Source organism: Scleropages formosus, chromosome 11 (genome assembly GCF_900964775.1).
Source record: "Scleropages formosus chromosome 11, fSclFor1.1, whole genome shotgun sequence".
NCBI lineage: Eukaryota > Metazoa > Chordata > Actinopteri > Osteoglossiformes > Osteoglossidae > Scleropages > Scleropages formosus.
The window spans coordinates 12,795,838-12,809,651 of NC_041816.1; the positions used below are offsets into that span (position 1 = coordinate 12,795,838).

Here is a 13,814-nt window from a genome sequence, read left to right on the forward strand (position 1 = left end):
TAAACTAACATTTAGGCTGTTCTGTGTGCTGAATCAAAACACAAAAACACCAGTTAAACTCAATTAAGCTGTCTTGAGTCTTGCTACAGTCTGTTCAAGTTAGCAGTAAGACTCAAAACAGATTAAACCCAGTGGACAGATTAAACCCATTACAACCTGTCTCAAGTTTCATGGATACTCTTTAAAACAACATAATCGAGCTGTTTAAATAAGGACCATTTACCTAAACAGATATTCAGGGCTGTTTACTGGAAGGGTACACACTCAGAATGTGCTATGCATTCAGTGTTGCCAAATACTGGGGAGAATTGGAGGCTCACACACCTGTGTCTGTGCAAGAGTTGTGTACACATTGAGGTGCCAGACTAGAGGGAGGCCATACTCCATCGAGCAGCAGAATGCCACTCCGGATTTGTGTGACAGATGCTATCACCAGGGGCAGACAGAACTGACTGTACCTTGCATGCCATTTCTTTACCTGGACTCATCCTGCTTATTGTTTCTGACCACTGACTCAAACACAGTTAACAAACAGCTTGTTCGTTGAGGCTTCTAGACACATGTCCATAGTTCCTTTGAACTTCAGAGTCATGGTGGAGCATCTGATGTCGCTTCTCACCAACGTGAATAAAGCATTTTAGGCTGATGAAATAGCAGGACTGTGGGTGACACAATGGCATGGTACATTTACATTTATTCATTTAGTTGATGCTTTTCTCAAAAGCAACTTATAATGTTAAGCTGCTTGCTTCATTTATACAGCTTGGTAATTTTACTGGAGCAAATTTAGGATAAGTACTTTGCTCAATATCAAAAACCCGTAGGCTTCCGCAGTTAGAGTCAACTGACTGGAGGTTTTGTTGTTCTGGATTAAACCGCGTATGGTACTTTGCTCAAGGTGCTACAGCTGGAGGTGGGATTCGAACCTGCACCCTTTGGGTCCAAAGGCTGCAGCTCTAAAAAACTATGCTACCAGCTGTCTCATGACACCACTATCTCAAATTCTAACATTTCAAATTGCTCCGTGATCACGTGTAAACCGATTAAGACTCAAGCGGAATCCTATTGTATGGTAAACGCTGGTTTGTTTGTCCCCATGATTGGTGTTGCGGTGCAGGCTGGTTCTAAGCGGACAGATGGGCTGGCACACAGTTCTTTGCCCCGACCAGCTAATCTCCCAGGGTACAGAGCCTAGCTGATGGGGCGGGCCAGGGAGTCGCTGCCTCCCTCAGTGGGTTCCTTGCAGACATCAACACTGGCACAGAGAGAGAGCACTATGTGCAAAGGTGCATGTTAAGCATCAGGTGCAAGCATTTGCATGCCTGGGATGCAGTAATCTCTGAGGAGATTGCATTGATCTGGGAGGGGGAGGGAGGACACCGAATACTGCAGTTGTTCTCACGCACTGGAGGAAGCTAGGTGACAGCTAGGGATGTGCAACTTTGGTGTCAAGGATTTTGGATTATTTTGGTGCCTTCAGCCATCCTCTGTGGAGATGACAGCTCTGTTGGATGATTGTCAGCTATAAGTCTGTTTTGGCACTTGCAGAAATGCCAAACCGCTCGCTGCGAAGTGGATGTTGACAGGAGTGGAGTAGAAGGTTCACCAATGAGCCTAACCAAAGCCCTAAAAACATTAAGATGTCAGCATCAGAAGCTTCCCGTCAAACTGGGTTCTATAGCTATCTCCTTGACATGGGGGCCTATCAGGTAAGTGACTTGCAGCAACATACCTTTTTGGATCGTCCCAGATGGACTGTGTTTGCCTGGTGGACTACAGAGGGAAATGCGATTTATAAGATGCAGTCTCTGTGGTTCACAGTAAAACTTTGTCAGATGTATCAAGAGTGTGATGATATGTCAGCTTCTTAAGGAAACGTTGGAAATGTATAATCTTCACTGGATATATTAAAGCTTAGAATCGTTTTCTTTTTGATAGTTTTTATGTTGGTCCAGGTGCTCATTGTCTTTATTCTCTGAAAGATGGACAGTATATGTACTTTTGGAAGAATTATTGTAATTATGTAAAATTACATAGAAAGCAAAAAGTAAATAATAAAAATAAACTATACTTTGAACCAGTTAGCATAAGGAATCTCATCACAGAAACGGATTATATAGTACACATTAAATATAGAACATTGGATTTATAATCTTAACAGATTTTGTAACCATAAAGTTCCACACAACTGCGCAATACCGGTCAACTTCTTTGTGTCCAGTAAGCGGATCATTTTCAGATCATGCAATATCCTGTCTGCATAAGAAACCTCCTGCGTACATTCTCCACTATGCTTGCGATAGAAATAGCAGCATATGGTGAGTTTTAATTTACCCTTGTGCCTGAGCTGTTTCTCATGTTAATCAAATTAGTGTTCGGAGTTGGGAACCCTTTTGCTTTCTGCCTTTAATGAATGGACTTATTTTCATTGATACAAACTCAGAATCATGGTCAGATGTGGAATATGAACTTTTCCAATATTGTTTTTACAGTCCCGGTTGCTTCTCTTCCCTCTGAAATCATACAGTATGACTAATAATTATTTTTTATTATGAAGACGTGTTCAGAATTACTCAGTTAATGGGTCTGACGTTACATTAACACTGCAACGCACAACATTCTTCTGCACTGAGTTCCTTCTGAAAAATGATTTAATTTTTCCATTTGTAACATCATAGTGGTATTCTATGCAAAATTCTTACATTTTAAAATACAACAGATGCTTTAAATGAGGCTGAGTCTTATGTATAAGATGGAACTAATTATGAGATATAATATTGCTCACCCTTGTACTCAACCAATTAATGCGTTGTGAGAACATGTAGAGATGTGGTGTTACATTACAGTAAACATTTTTGAAAAATAACCTCCTAAACCTGCTGTCTACTAATTCCTGTATACAGCATCAGAAAATCAGGGTGGATGGGGAAAAGTCCTCTTTTATTAATCCATGGAATTTGTTGGTTATTACAAGAATGACCTTGGATTTAGCATGGCCAGTCTCTGCTCCGCCCATCGGTTTAGCCCAGGATAAGAGCAACTTGGCCTCTCTCCAGTCAAGCAACCTCATTTGGCCAGGGACATCCAGATGTTGCTTGCTATTTAGAGTAATCCCCTACTTCAGACAGTCTATGCCTACAGTTAACACAGTTCCGACTCTCCTGAAGCCTCTACAAACATGCCACTTACCTACCTGTGTCCCCATGGAATGGCTGCCTAAGAGCAAGAAGTAAGAGCCGGAAATATCACAGCACAACCTTGCTTTGCTAGTTATGGCAAATACAAGTTGACGGGATAAACCTTTCGGTCAGAGAGGTTCAGCGTTCATTGGTAGGGCTTATACGTTTTATTGGGTCAATGAATGTGCTCCCAATACCTGCTCTTAATGCATTCATGTTGAGCTATCAGTCAGCCTAAACCACTAAAGTCCGCCTCGCTGGTGCGTTCCTCAGATATGCTGCTGCTGTGGGCCAGCCCCCTGCTCCCTTTGCTGCGCCTTCTGTCCTTCCATCAAGTCATCCACCAGCACACGACTCATGTACACCCTGTTCCACATCCTGGCCTGCGCCGTTTCCTGCCTCATGCTATCCAGGACGGTGTCTGAAGCCGTGCGCGACAATGTGAGTTACTCCACCGGAAAGGCCGCTTCCGGGGGGACGGGAAGAACGTACACTCCCGGTGGGCACTCAGTTATTGACACACACCTCCAACATCTAGACCTTTGTATCTCAATATTCATGTATTTTAGGGACAGTTTACTTCCAAGCATCTCTTTAGTGTGTCAACACGCCACTGTGTTGGCCTACTGGCTCATACTATTAAGTTATGTTTAATAAAACTCCAACTAATCCCCATCACGGAAGCACACAAATAGGATAAAGAAGCCATGACACCGTAAGTAAGGTAAACATGAATCTTCACTTTACTGGAGGGTGTATCTGAGTAAACGTTTGTGTGTTTCAGGTGCCTTTCTTCAACATGGTGTGTGACCAAGCCCATGGTGGTGGTCACTGTGAGATGCTGGTGGGGTACTCTGCAGTGTACCGAGTCTGCTTTGGCACCTCCTGCTTCTACCTTATGATGGCGCTCTTCCTTATTGACGTCAAGTCCAGCCAGGACTTTCGTGCGTTCATCCATAATGGGTCAGTGTGAAAACGTGTATTTCTGTATCTTGCCTGTGCTTTCTTCATGCGCATCTGATAAATGTAACTAGTGTCTGCAAACAGCTTCCTGCACCTCTTTTGGGCCACATATCTACACAACACATGCATCCCTCTCTGTGTGATGTCTTCCTCTGTCCGGGCTTCTCTTATCGTTCACTGTGTCCTTTCACCTTTTCTCTCACTGCAGGTTCTGGTTTCTTAAATTCATTATCTTGCTAGCGATGTGTACTGCTGCCTTCTTCATTCCAACAGAATCCTTTCTGCACGGTGAGCTTACTTAAGAGCAAACACACACACACACACACACACACACACACACACACACACACACACACACGCATGCGCGCGCATACCCATCCTTCATGATAAATTATAGACTACCTCCCAAGCACTGAAGTAGAACTTAAAGTAAAAGAAGAGGGTATCCCTTTAAAAACTGTGCTCTTTAAAACATAGTGAATAGCGTTTTATGTGACAAATACCATGTACTTTATAGTGTTTAATTTGTTTATAGTCTTTAAATGTAATAACAATAATAACAATCAAAAAAAAAGTTTTTTACAGGCTGTAGCTCATTACGTCAATGTATTCCTTTTATTTCTTATGGTGTAACTTGATAAGGTTGGAATTTCAGGAGAGCTATGATTTCTTCTTCGTTGAATTGTACTTTCACGGGTTTTTGTTTTATTAATGCTATTGATATGAAAACTTTGTGTTAACTCTGTAAATGCAGTCATCACAAGGATGGGCAAATTTTTCCTCCGTTACTATGCATTTTGGAGATTCTTGAAGACATGCTGAACAGAGGTGCACTGCGACCAGAAAACTACCAGGTGGCACTCTAGATCCACTGCCATCTTTGTGCAGTTTTCTGTACAGTAAATCTCTGCCTGTAATGCTGGAGATGACCAGTTTGGGACTTTCAGATCTTGAAGGAACACAGCTGCTTTGCAGAGGAATTATGCATATTTTCCACTGCTGCTATGTATCCTATCTCATCCCTGAAAGAGAAGGACATTTGAAATTAATTGTTTGCCTTTGCTTCTCTGTGTTGTCCAGCCTGGCACTATGTTGGCGTGGCAGGGGGGTTTGCCTTCATCCTGATTCAGCTCATCCTCATCACAGCCTTTGCTCACACCTGGAACAAGAACTGGTAAGGTGTGCTTGCGGATCTCAACATTTCGTCAGAACTGTAAACCATGTGTTGCATGTGGTTTCTGGCTGTGTTTTTTTCCGGCTCTTTCTGGGCCCCACTGCACAGCTGTTGTACAGCTAAAATAGCCATGGTTCTGATCCCATTCACGAGCACTGGCTCAAGATAAGGTCCAGTTGTTGAGCCGGTATGTAGAGTTGGCCATCCATCCTGGTCAGGAACTGTCAGCCTTTGCTGAACTACAACTTTAGGTCCTCAATGGACCAGAACTGTAGACTCTCACTGGACCACAAATGCACACCTATCAATCTAGGTGAAATGTAACACTCTGTTTTCACATCCCTTCTCCCCAGCTTCTTCCCAGCAAACATCATGAGGACACGTCCATTTGTCACACCCTGTAAATGAGCTTTATCCCTCTACCACAAGTTCTTCTCAACCACTTTGCAGACCTACTTCCAAACTCCTTCCAAATTTCAGAGTTCTTCTTTCTCCATCTGTTCATGTGTGCGCTTAATTTGTCACTCTTGCCTCAGCGCACCCTTTTCTATGTGGCATTGCTCTGTTGTTGAACACTCTACTGTCATTTACAAATAATGAGCTATTTCTTGCAGTCAGTCAGTTGGGTTGCAGTCAGTCAGGGTAAAAATAATTAGCTCTTTATTTTTCCCAGTCAGTCTGGATACTTTTCTTTTTCAGTTTCTAATCACTACACCATTTCCCTCTCTTAGTGCTGTACTACTACAGAGAGCTTGCTTCCAGAAGTTTCTATAACCTTTAGCCACTTGTTCTAGAACTTGACAGCTCACATTAGGCCCTCTACGTCAGGTTATAGTTGTACAGAAGGATGGAGCTTCTCTAAGCCCTTGAACTCCTCTTAGTGCATATAGGTTTCCGTGACTTTCTCTGTTTCTGCTGTGTTTGTAGGTTATTCTCTTCTTGTGAGTGGAACAACATGTGCCGCTGTGTGTCTGAGGAGCGTTTCATTTGGCTCTAACTTTAGGTTGACCGGAGCAGCTGAAGACAAACGCTGGTACCTGGCTGTCCTGTCTGCCACGCTGGTCTTTTACACCATCGCCACCATGGCCTTTACCTTCATGTACAAGTACTACACCCACCCAGCCGCCTGCCAGCTCAACAAGGCCCTGCTGTGGACCAACCTGGGCATGTGTGGCCTCATGTCCTTCATTGCTGTCATGCCATGTGTTCAACAGAGTGAGTGTTACTTTCACATGTCCAAAACCACATGTGCGCACACACACAAACACTTTAGGCCAACTAGTAGCAAAGCTGCAGAGGAATAAACTTGTAATCTGAGGCTGTGTGTCCCACAGCAAAGTGCTGTACTTCACCTAAATTATAACTCATTTTGGAGCCCTGAAATAATAGATATTTTCTGCATGCCAGAGCATGTTTTTCCACATGGCAGTGGATATAAACAGCTCATTGCTAGTGTCTAGACTTTCGTGTACTACTGTAGCTGTCGATTTCCATTCCAAGGTAAGCAAACATCCCATAAGCAATTAAATAAACTTGTCGTCATATGATGAGGCATAATGATTAGACAAAATGTGATGTTTTCTGTCTAACATTCTTTTGATTATTTATATCACTCTGTCTATACATGTTAAGATTTTATCAGTGCTCATTGTTTTCCGCTCTTTGGCAGTCCTCATACAAGGTGTGTATTTTGTCTGTGTGCGAGGCGTTAACATTGATGGAGAGATCTCTGACTTTGTGTTTCCAGAACAGCCCCGTTCTGGTCTTCTACAGGCTTCCATCATCAGTTGCTACGTTATGTATCTTACATTCTCTGCCCTCTCCAGTCGTCCACCAGAAAAAGGTACCCTCCTTCCTCCACCTTCACCACCTTTTGATGTGGGATTAAAATGGAGTTTGTCCCTGTTCTCAAGCTTTTCTGTCAGATCATGTTCTTTGGAGGTATTTCATATTTGTGTGGCTTTAGATGACAATCTAATAATACGGTAGTGTAGGCTTGTGTCCTCATTACATGCTCTTACACATTTGAGCATTGTTGCCTGTTTCCGGCTTTTTACCACATGGCTCCGTCATTTTCACCCTGTCACAAAGTGTTAAAGAGGATGACAAGTGACAACAAGACACAGTCTGCAAAATTAGAAACAAAACCAATTTTTTAGTTTTGCACAACAAAGTTTTTCGCAACAGGATTAACCCTGTTGGTATGCAACTCATCCGATACGCTGCCTTTCTGAGTCAATCACTTACTTCGAGAAATTTTGAGCTTGTGGAGCAATTATCACCACTTTTATAACTCAATATTTTTACATTCTCTCATATAAACAATATAAAATTACTCAATCTTATAAATGTAAAGTTGCGTCAAATTTCAGTTTTAAGTGTTAATTCACATGTGAGATGGTATAGATTAGACATGGTACCCTACTTACTGGAATGTGGAAAAGGAGAGAGGACAGTGAGTAAGAATTGTGGGTGTAGTACTATGGTAGGAATGTAGTAATGGATGAGTAGTGGGGTGATTAGGGAATAATTTTGGTAATCAGGGATAGAGATGGTTAACAACAACAGGCCCTGGGTTGTAGGTGTGCTACCAAGGACCACTGGGGTAAAATTTAGGTATAGCCTGGAGTGCAGATCTTCTATGTTCTCCTGCTGCCCTCCTTCAGAAAAACACTTCCTTTATTGTGCAGGCTGAGCTGATTCTCAGAGTTATGTTTGCCATGCATGTTTTAGCACAAATGTACAAATTGGACCATTTTGTCTGTTGAATGTAGAATGAAGCCTACTGGCCAAGCATTTTCTCTACCAGGTGTGATCACAGTTGCGATTACTTTAAGTGTTCTGTCCAAGACTACCTCAAGCCAAAAAGTACTTCTGTAATTACCAAAACTCTTACAGAATTACATTCCATCCTTAAATAAAGAAGATTCCTTAGAACGCAGGGCTTTAGCCAATCTCCGTGTGCAGACCTTTGGTACTCTATTTTCTGAACTGCAGTCCTTAGAAAGACTTAATACTGCTGTTGGTGTGGTTAAGAGTGAACATATGAGGTATATAGGTGTACGGTGCCGTGATTTCCTCTGTTACTGCAAAATTTTGACAGTGGAAGTTTCTAGGTCTTCAACCAAAGTGTAACACTAAATAAAGGACACCTGAGTGAACAAAAAACACACTTGTAGAACTTATTTCCTTTATTTAATGAAGAGCTGAGACTGTGTGGAAAAAGTATTTGCTGCCCCCCCTTCCCCCGATAGTGGTTGCTCTACCTTTAGCTACAATGACTGCAACGAAATGCTTCCTGTAATTCAACAGCAGTCGTTTACATCACTGTAGAGGCAACGTTGTCCACTTTTCCTTATAGAACTGCTTTAATTCAGAAACGCTGGTAGGTTTTCAAGAATGAACTGGTTGTTTCATGTTCTATCACAGCAAGGTTAGGATTGAATTTACACTTATGTATTCAGATAATACTTTTTCCCAAAGCAACTTGCAATAATTTACCCATTTATACAGCTGGGCAGTTTTACTGGAGTAATTCAGAGGAAGTATCTTGCTCAAGGGTACTAAAGCTGGAAGTGGGATTTGAATCTGTGACCTTTGGGTCCAAAAGCATCAGCTCTAACCACCTCATTAGCAGCTGTCCCCTTTAGTTAGGGTTAGGGCTATCATTGTCATTGCCCTAGATTCACTCAACTCAGTTTTCTATTTGACTCCCACAGAAACATGGAACACAGATTGTTAAAAATGTACTATAAAACCCAAGGTGTCTGTTTTCTAGAACCATCAGGCACTTGCGATACTGGCTTCACACTCTCAGTTTAACATCAGTTAAATTTGGACGACAGAACGATACAATAAAGATGACAGAATGGAGGGGTAGGGTTCAGTTTGCTTGTGAAGTGCTGCAGATATGACCTACTCACTTCCATCAGGAACTGCACCCAAGTGAGGTGCACAGCAGCAAGGGCGTGACGTCCTAGGGCAGTGCAGGCTGCTGCTTCGACTTGTTGGGGAAAATATGTACCGTCGACGTGCAGTAAAAACACCTTTCCATCACATTGCTTCGTTCGTTTGTTTCCTGGGAGGCCAATGCAACATGCGTCTGACTTTCACCTCTGAGGAGGCCCTGGTTGCATGCTGGAGCTGTAGTGGCTCCTGGTGATGCCTGGCCTGTTACACCCATTATACTGCTGCACAGTTCACCTCGGCCACTCATTGCACTCAATTACCTGGGGGTTTAATCCTGCGTTGGGTCTGAGGAATGTTCCAAAGGGGACTGAACACACACACACAGAGGGTGTGGGGTCTTTGTCCCATGCGTGGTAGCGACGGGTTGTTTTGGATTCCTGCTTTGCGTGTGAATGGTGCGCCCTAAGCCCTGTAATTAGCCCATTTTCAGGTCACCAATGTTTCCATGTTGCCCAAAATCCATGTTTACTCTGCTGCTAAGAAATCTACCCTGAAATTAAACACACACATAGACACAGAGGGGGTTTTATATCTTTTACTGTATGTGGTCATCATCTTATGTATGTTGGGACAGAGAGGACATCCCAGACTCCTAAAAAAACAGACAAGAGGTTCACCAAAGGCCAGGATGAGGGTGAAGAAAGAAAGAGAGAGAAGTGTGTGTATGAGGGAGAGCGAGACAGACTTTGCACCACAGTAACACTGCAGGGTTGTAGTTTGCTCTCATTTATCTGGAGACTGGTTGCTCTGCCTGAAGGCCTGGGAGTCGCATAATTCCCTCTCCACGATCTCGTGTAATATCAGGTGAGTCACAGCCAGTTCAGAAAAAAAAACACATGAGTGTTTTAGCCCTATTGTCCAGGGACTTTTTACAATTTTCTTAACATTTCAGAGCTGAAGTAACTACTGATTCTCTTGTAAGAGGATTTCAGCAGAGCCTGATGTGAGATTCCACAGCCAGCTGCCAAGTGGACCATATCACAAATGGGTTGGGTTGTTGATGCAGCATCACTTTTTGTCTTTGCAGTGGAGTATCAGGGTCTGAACATTACCGCGTGTTACCCCAACTTGGGCCAAAAGGGCATCCAGAAGGAGGGCAATGCTGTGGCCATCATTGGGGCAGCCATCATGTACTGCTGCGTGCTCTTTGCCTGGTGAGTCTGCTCAGCCACGGCCGCTGTGCTGCGCTGGACAGGAGTATTGAACCCCATTGGAAACATGGATTTCCAAAGATGTATACATATACATTTAATTGAGCATATATTTATTAATCTATTGATCTGACTTTGGTAGTTTGCTTTTCTTTCACTAGAAGCTGTTTCTTATACTTTTGCCATGGATTTTATCATAGTTGCTGACAGCAAAGGGTTGAATTTGCATTTCCTTATTCCAGCAATGAAGCCTCTTATCTGGCTGAGGTGTTTGGTCCCTTCTGGATGATCAAAGTCTATCGCTACGAGTTTCAGGTAAAATTTTCCAGCAAGATGTGCTGCCTGCTACTGATATTGTCAGTAAATGGGTACAGTATGTGCTTGTTGAGGTGCTATACGGTATGTGTTCTTCTTACGTGTTCTTACCAGGTCTTTACACTTCCGTGTTCTTCTTGTCCCCCCCACAGAAAGCCTCCTGCTGTTTCTGTTGTCCTGAGGAAGAAGAGGGTTTGTGCAATTCTGAAACTGAGCCAAGTTCATATGTCAGTTACTGCTAGAGGCAAAAACAAATACACCACGTCCTTTAGTGCAAAAATCGTTTTGTAATCCTTTATTTTTGTTTGTATCCTTCCTTTCATTTAAAAATTTGTAGCGAAACCTACATAAAATTTTACATATGACTCTGATGTCAAACTGTTTTGGATAAATCTAAGACCTGTTTGATTGGAAATTTTATCTTCCCTCTTAAGATGAAGACTTTCCGGTGGATGATGACAGCAAAGGCTGTCAGAAGGTCATCCACAATGAAAACCAACGAGTTGTCTACAGCTACTTCTTCTTCCATTTTGTCTTCTTCCTGGCCTCTCTCTATGTGATGATGACCCTCACCAACTGGTTCAGGTCAGTGAGTAGACATGCAAGCGTAAACATTTATAATTACAGTATGTATAAGAACCCTGAAGACGACAGAACCCTAAGAGTACCAGAGGCAATACCAGAGCATGTTTTAAGTCTCAGGAAACATGCTGTTCATTTAAACATGGGACCAAATAAATATTACTACCCACTTATACTGTATAAAACAACATACACAGTTACATTCCCATTAATATACAAAAATCTTAGGTTTTATAATAACAAAGTCTGATTTTTTACTAGCATGACTGTGCATGTTCTGACTTCTGGATCTCTCAACACCCCAACCTTCCAACCCTAGCTATGAGTCTGCGGTCCTGGAAACCACTTTTACTCACGGAAGCTGGTCCACTTTCTGGGTGAAGATGTCCTCCTGCTGGGCTTGTGTGGTGCTCTACCTATGGCTCCTGCTGGGGCCCTTGTGCAGCTGTAAGCCGAAGCCAAAGACAAGGCCCAAGCGGTCCCGCATCAAACGACGGATCACGTCGCACAGGCACGTGAGCGTCAGTGTGTGACAATTGCAGAGAAGGGGATGCGACCATGCTTCGGTACCAACGGCCATTTGCACCGACACCTCCAGTGCAAATGATGCGCTCCCTCAGGAAGGGATGAACAGGCACAGATAACTAAAGGAACATCATTGGTCTCAAGCCAACTGAAAAGGATCTTCTGAAGGATCTTCAAGCATAGCAGGGCAGCTCCACTCTAATATGAGATGAGATGGAGAGATTTGTTTCAGCAGAACATGAGTCACATGTCACTGGTTTGGAAAAATAAAACCATGTCTTAATGAAACAGTTGATTGTGAAACTACTCCTCAGCCCAAACATTTCCATTCCATTCACAAATTTGCTTTCTTTAACCTGTGGCCAGCTTTTTACCTTGGCCCAGACTCCTGCCCCATTAGAGAAGGCTTTCGTTGCAGAGGGATTGCCTGATTTGGCTATGGGGATAAAGAGTATTGTGTTCATTTGTGGTGTACTCTTTCTCAATGAATGTCTCTGGACTGACAGTCTATTTTTAATACACTCTGTGTGACATTCATAGCTCTAAGAATTCTCTTGCATCTTTGTATATTTTATTATTTTGTGTCTTTAACTTATTAAAAACAAAATTACACAAAATCTTGTGGAATAACATTCACTTTCAGATTTCGTTAGCCTTTAGAAAATTGTTCCTATATGCTGTCGCTAAGCAAAAGATTAATCAATTTCAGTTGTTTCGGACATTCTAATCACTTTTTACAATTCATACTCACTAAAATGTAGAAGACATTTATAAATATACTTCTTTTCCATATGAAAAAATGGCCTACACTAAGCAAATGATGTTAAAAATGTACTACTGCAACATTTTCATTTATTTCCGGTGGTAATAAGCTTTCCCACATTTGTCGGTTTTCATTCACCATTGGTGTATATTTACTTTTAATATTTCCATACCACCTTATTGAAACAGCTTTAAGGAACTGACATTTTGTTTTGGAAAGCTGCGTCTTCTAAGGGTTCCATTTACCACAACCATTTATATACAGTGGGTCTCTACTATTCATCTGGGTTAAACCTAGACAAAAAAAGTAAATTTTTATTTAACTGCAGATAACTAGTTAGGACATCATTTATGTCATGGTTACAGAATTACATTTGTGTTCTTAAAAATCTTTTGAAACTGACATTCAAACCAAAATTTTCAACAAATAACAATTTCTATAAAAGTGAAATACAGAAAGCGGGGCGCGATGGCGCAGTGGCGCAGTAGGTTGGACCAGCTCCTGTCCTACGGTGGGTCTGGGGTTTGAGTCCCGCTTGGGGTGCCTTGTGATGGACTGGCATCCCGTCTTGGGTGTGTCCCCTCCCCCTCCAGCCTTACGCCCTGTGTTGCCGGGTTAGGCTCCGACTCCCCGCAACCCTGTATGGGACAAGCGGTTCAAACAGCGTGTGTGTGTGTGTGTGAAATACAAAAAAATAGAACATTCCATAACTGTCTACAGTTATCGATGTGAACAGGACTGGTTGCATAAATGGACTGGCTGCACCACTCATATCAGCTATGAGACACCAAGGATGAGCGCCACAGGATGTGTTCTGTTCCACGTCGTCTTGAAATGCAAAACACTACCACATCTGGCACTGCTTTACAGAAGGCTGATTGCTTGCTGCAGGTCATGCTGACATCTGCTTGTAGGAGGACTTATCACAGATGGAGAAAAGCATCAGGGCTTTGTGTCCTATGGAACCATGACCCCCATTGAAGAAATGTGATGCCATGACAGAAGGATAAAACATCTACAGTATATCTTGCTGTTTAGATGTAGTACCTCATACATGACAACATATCCCAGAGAGCAGAACCAATCAGTGTTTAATGCACTCAATCTGCCATTAGCAAAATGAAATGAGCAAAGTCAGAAGTAATCATAAATCTGCTGGAAAAAAATACTTCAAATAGTTTTGTATTCAAAGT

General features: G+C 42.4%; 1 protein-coding gene across 1 annotated transcript; it reads left to right on the top strand.

Annotated features, from left to right (window-relative positions):
- Positions 1 to 1,634: 1,634 nt before the first annotated feature.
- serinc4 (serine incorporator 4) lies at positions 1,635 to 11,904 on the top strand. The gene is made up of 12 exons (XM_018763213.2): positions 1,635 to 1,709; positions 3,453 to 3,620; positions 3,964 to 4,142; positions 4,351 to 4,430; positions 5,223 to 5,316; positions 6,320 to 6,531; positions 7,064 to 7,159; positions 10,313 to 10,439; positions 10,679 to 10,751; positions 10,904 to 10,943; positions 11,186 to 11,336; positions 11,653 to 11,904. Exons 1-12 carry the CDS (start codon positions 1,641 to 1,643, stop codon positions 11,864 to 11,866), a joined length of 1,503 nt encoding a protein of 500 aa, XP_018618729.1. The 5' UTR covers positions 1,635 to 1,640; the 3' UTR covers positions 11,867 to 11,904.
- The last annotated feature ends 1,910 nt before the right edge of the window (positions 11,905 to 13,814 follow it).

Coding starts and splice junctions, on each gene's coding strand:
- serinc4 (XM_018763213.2), top strand. CDS start 1,641: ATGTCAGCATCAGAAGCTTCCCGTCAAACTGGGTTCTATAGCTATCTC. Junction 4,143..4,350: donor CGTGCGTTCATCCATAATGG/GTCAGTGTGAAA, acceptor CTCTCACTGCAG/GTTCTGGTTTCTTAAATTCA. Junction 5,317..6,319: donor CACACCTGGAACAAGAACTG/GTAAGGTGTGCT, acceptor CTCTAACTTTAG/GTTGACCGGAGCAGCTGAAG.